The sequence below is a fragment of the Notolepis coatsorum genome (genome assembly GCF_963971535.1).
Source record: "Notolepis coatsorum genome assembly, chromosome: 12".
NCBI classification, from domain to species: Eukaryota; Metazoa; Chordata; class Actinopteri; order Aulopiformes; family Paralepididae; genus Notolepis; species Notolepis coatsorum.
In genome coordinates this window covers 88,606,880-88,610,534 of record NC_140176.1, presented here as the reverse complement: position 1 = coordinate 88,610,534, position 3,655 = coordinate 88,606,880, and the positions used below count along the sequence as shown (strand labels likewise).

At 50.5% G+C, this 3,655-nt stretch overlaps 1 protein-coding gene across 1 annotated transcript; it reads left to right on the top strand.

The window, feature by feature from the left end:
• Positions 1-1,306: 1,306 nt before the first annotated feature.
• On the top strand, positions 1,307-2,511 carry june (JunE proto-oncogene, AP-1 transcription factor subunit; the record flags this gene model as incomplete). Its single annotated transcript, XM_084325937.1, is given in 4 exon segments — positions 1,307-1,571; positions 1,603-1,638; positions 1,641-1,694; positions 1,697-2,511. Coding segments are annotated over 4 exon segments (1,170 nt in total).
• Between the last annotated feature and the right edge of the window lie 1,144 nt (positions 2,512-3,655).

The following is a 3,655-nucleotide window of genomic DNA, read 5'->3' as shown; positions in this document are numbered from 1 at the left end:
CTGATGTAAACAAGACGAAAGTCTTTCTCTGGTCTGCATCCCCTTAACAATTGTGTGTATTGAGCGTACATTTGTACCCATTCTACAATCTGTTCAATAAAGTTTTCATTCATTTATTCATTCATTCATTCATTCATTCATTCATTCATTCATTCATTCATTCATGCATGGATTTCACGAATTGACTCGCCTCTATACATACCTGCATAATATACTAATTTTTATGATATCTGTATCGCATACTCTTAAGCTGCTGGCCAGTATGACTTTACTACCATGGTGTATTTATACCTGTATCACTGTAGATAATACGATAACACTGTACATAAATCCGATTTTCACTATTACATTACATACTACATATTATATACTTTATATCCAGTTTAATCACCTGTACATTGTATATTTATATTGCGCGTCACTGTTACATTATTTGCACTCTATAGGTGGATGCCAAACCTCTTTTAGTTGTACTTGTGATTTATGATGACAATACATTAGAATATAATACATAGCCCTGTAATTATATGAATCTCACCAGAACACTAGGCTGTGGTGTGTAGAGGGATCGCACGAAATACGCAAGTTAAGTTAGTATATTTACCCCAGAAGGCTACGGAAAATGCATAGTTTGAAATCATGAGGTGGTCAGAGGATTTTAAAAGTGTATCGTAAAGTTGATCCACTGTATTATTTTCTATATCAATATGAGTGTCAACTGAGTCTGGCCGTAAAACACCACGACCAGGCTATACTTTCATTCTCAAAAGAATCCACCATCAGCTGTTTATCTTATAGTGCTTCTGTACCAACATGAGAGTACAGGGCATTCATAATGTCACATAAGGATTATTATTAATTAATAAACAATACAAATAAACAATAATAATAATAACACTAATTAATGATGAGGGGGACGAGATAACAACGATGATAATAATATGAATAATAATCTTGCTACTATAATATTCATACATTATTATACATGTTATATTATATTACGCATCTGTATTTTGCCAATGGGAGTGGGTTTCCTCATTGAGTGCTTATCCTTATCTTGCACACTTACCTTGTGTTTTATTATAAATAATAATATGACTCTAATAATTGTAATAACAACGACAACAATAATGATAATAATAACATGCTCTCTCTGCCTCTCTCACAGACCGTTGGTCGTCGACACCCAGCTGTAGCTGAAGGCCTTGCAGACGGGGCAGGTCCACACCGAGCGCCTCAATCCTCCTCCATCAGCTTAGAACCAGATTATGAGGATTCCCTCTGCCGCTCCGCCGTCGTCGTGCCCATGACGGGTAAGATGGAGACCCCCTTCTACCACGACGACACCCCCCCCGGCAGCACGGCGCCGCCGCTGGGCTTCGGACACCTGAGCGACTACGAGCGCTACCACGGCCACAAGATGTCCGTCGTGAGCAAGAAGCACGGCTTCTCGCTGCAGGGCGGCGGCGGGGGCGGGGGGGGCTCCGCCGCGGGGCTCAAGCTGCTGCACGGGGGGGGGGGCCTCCACCCCGGCGCCAACGGGGGCCTCCACACGCTGCAGGGCCTCGGAGGCAACGCCAACGTGGCCCTGATGGCGGCGGCGGCGGCGGGCGGGCGACATGAACCTGCTGAAGCTGTGCCCCCCGACCTGGAGCACCTGATCCTGCAGTCCAACCAGGGCCTGCAGGGCGCCGCCGGCCCTTCCACTACCGCAACCAGGCCACCAACGAGCAGGAGGGCTTCGCCGACGGGTTCGTCAAGGCACTCGCCGACCTCCACAAGCAGAACCAGCTGGTGGGAGGAGGACCCATGTCCCCGGGGGGCGCCGCGTCCTCCTCCGCCGCCGCGTCCCTCCAGGCCGCCTACCAGAGGAACCTGATGCCCGGGGGGATGGCGGAGATGCCCGTCTACACCAACCTCGGGAGCTACAATCCGGGGGGGCAGATCCCCGGCGGGGTGGCGTCGGCCTACGCGGCGTCGGCGGGCGCCCAGATGGGGTACGGCGGCTCGGGGCACCACCAGCCACACGGCAGGGGCCTCATGATGGACGCGCCGCAGACCGTGCCCGAGGTCCCCCGCCACGACCCCACCGGCTCCTCGCCGCCCTCCCTCTCGCCCATCGACCTGGAGACCCAGGAGCGGATCAAGGCGGAGCGCAAGAAGCTGCGCAACCGGATCGCCGCCTCCAAGTGCCGCAAGCGCAAGCTGGAGCGCATCTCGCGGCTGGAGGACAAGGTGAAGGTGCTGAAGACGCAGAACTCGGACCTGGCGTCCACCGCCTCCGTCCTGCGCGAGCAGGTGGCGCAGCTCAAGCAGAAGGTGATGAATCACGTCACCAACGGGTGCCAGATAGCGGCGGTGGGGGCGGGGCCAAGGCGGGCGCGGCGCGGAGGGGGACGGCGGCGCCTGTTGAGAGAGGAAGCGGAACACTTTAGCGGGCGCCTCGCTAGCGAAGCAGGGGTTGGTGACACTGTGACTGAGTCACGCAGAGTCAAAGGGCCCTTTAAGTAAAGGCAGTTGAAGAATTCTTTGATAGATGTGTTTCTCTATTATTATTATTATTATTATTATTTATTATTATTATTATTATTTATTATTATTTTTTTTTTTTTTTAAGGAAAGCATTCAGTCAGTGAGGTGAAGGAGATATAGAGAGATGGTTGAGTGGGTCGGTTTGTGAGAGGGTCGTTGGGGGGGGGGGGGGGGGAGTGGGGGCATGGGGGCATGAGGGGGGGGCACCACGGACCAAGCCGACTCCCACCACCTCAACAGCCCCCCCTGCTGTTTCAACCGGACCGGAGCGCCACGTGGACAAACGGAGATACTAAACCCTTTACTTTCACTTCTCTTTTGTTTGTGTTTTAAACACTCAATGGATCCGTGTCCTTGTGCTCATCACACTGAGAGAGAGAGAGAGAGAGAGAGAAGAGAGAGAGAGAGAGAGAGAGAGAGAGAGAGAGAGAGAGAGAGAGAGAGGAGAGAGAGAGAGAGTGTGTGTGTGTGTGTGTGTGTGTGTGTGTGTGTGTGTGTGTGTGTGTGTGTTGTGTGTGTGTGTATGTAAGTGTTATGGACATGACTGCACTTTTTATTCATGATCAGGTCAAAGACACAGCAATAGGGAGTTGGCTTTTGGACATTTTGTTTGTAAAACGGACAATACAGGGTGCAATCTTAGATTATGGGAAATTTTGGCATCGATTTGTATGATCTTCTAACGGTAACTGCTGCTTTTCACTTCAGACTATTCCCTCTCTCTCTCTCTCTCTCTCTCTCTCTCTATCCCTCTCTCTCTCTCTCTCTCTCTCTCTCTCTCTCTCTCTCTCTCTCTCTCTCTCTCTCTCTCTCTCTCTCCTCTCGTATCAATGCGACGGTACGAGCCGGACCTAGTGAGGATGTATTTAATAAACCGTGGTACTGGCAGAGCACAGGCCTGTGTGTGTGTGTGTGTGTGTGTGTGTGTGTGTGTGTGTGTGTGTGTGTGTGTGTGTGTGTGTGTGTGTGTGTGTGTGTGTGTGTGTGTGTGTGTGTGTGTGTGTGTGTGTGGTGTGTGGTTGTGTGTGTGTGTGTGTGTGTGTGTGTGTGTGTGTGGTGTGTGTGTGTGTGTGTGTGTGTGTGTGTGTGTGTGTGTGTGTGTGTGTGTGTTGTGTGTGTGTGT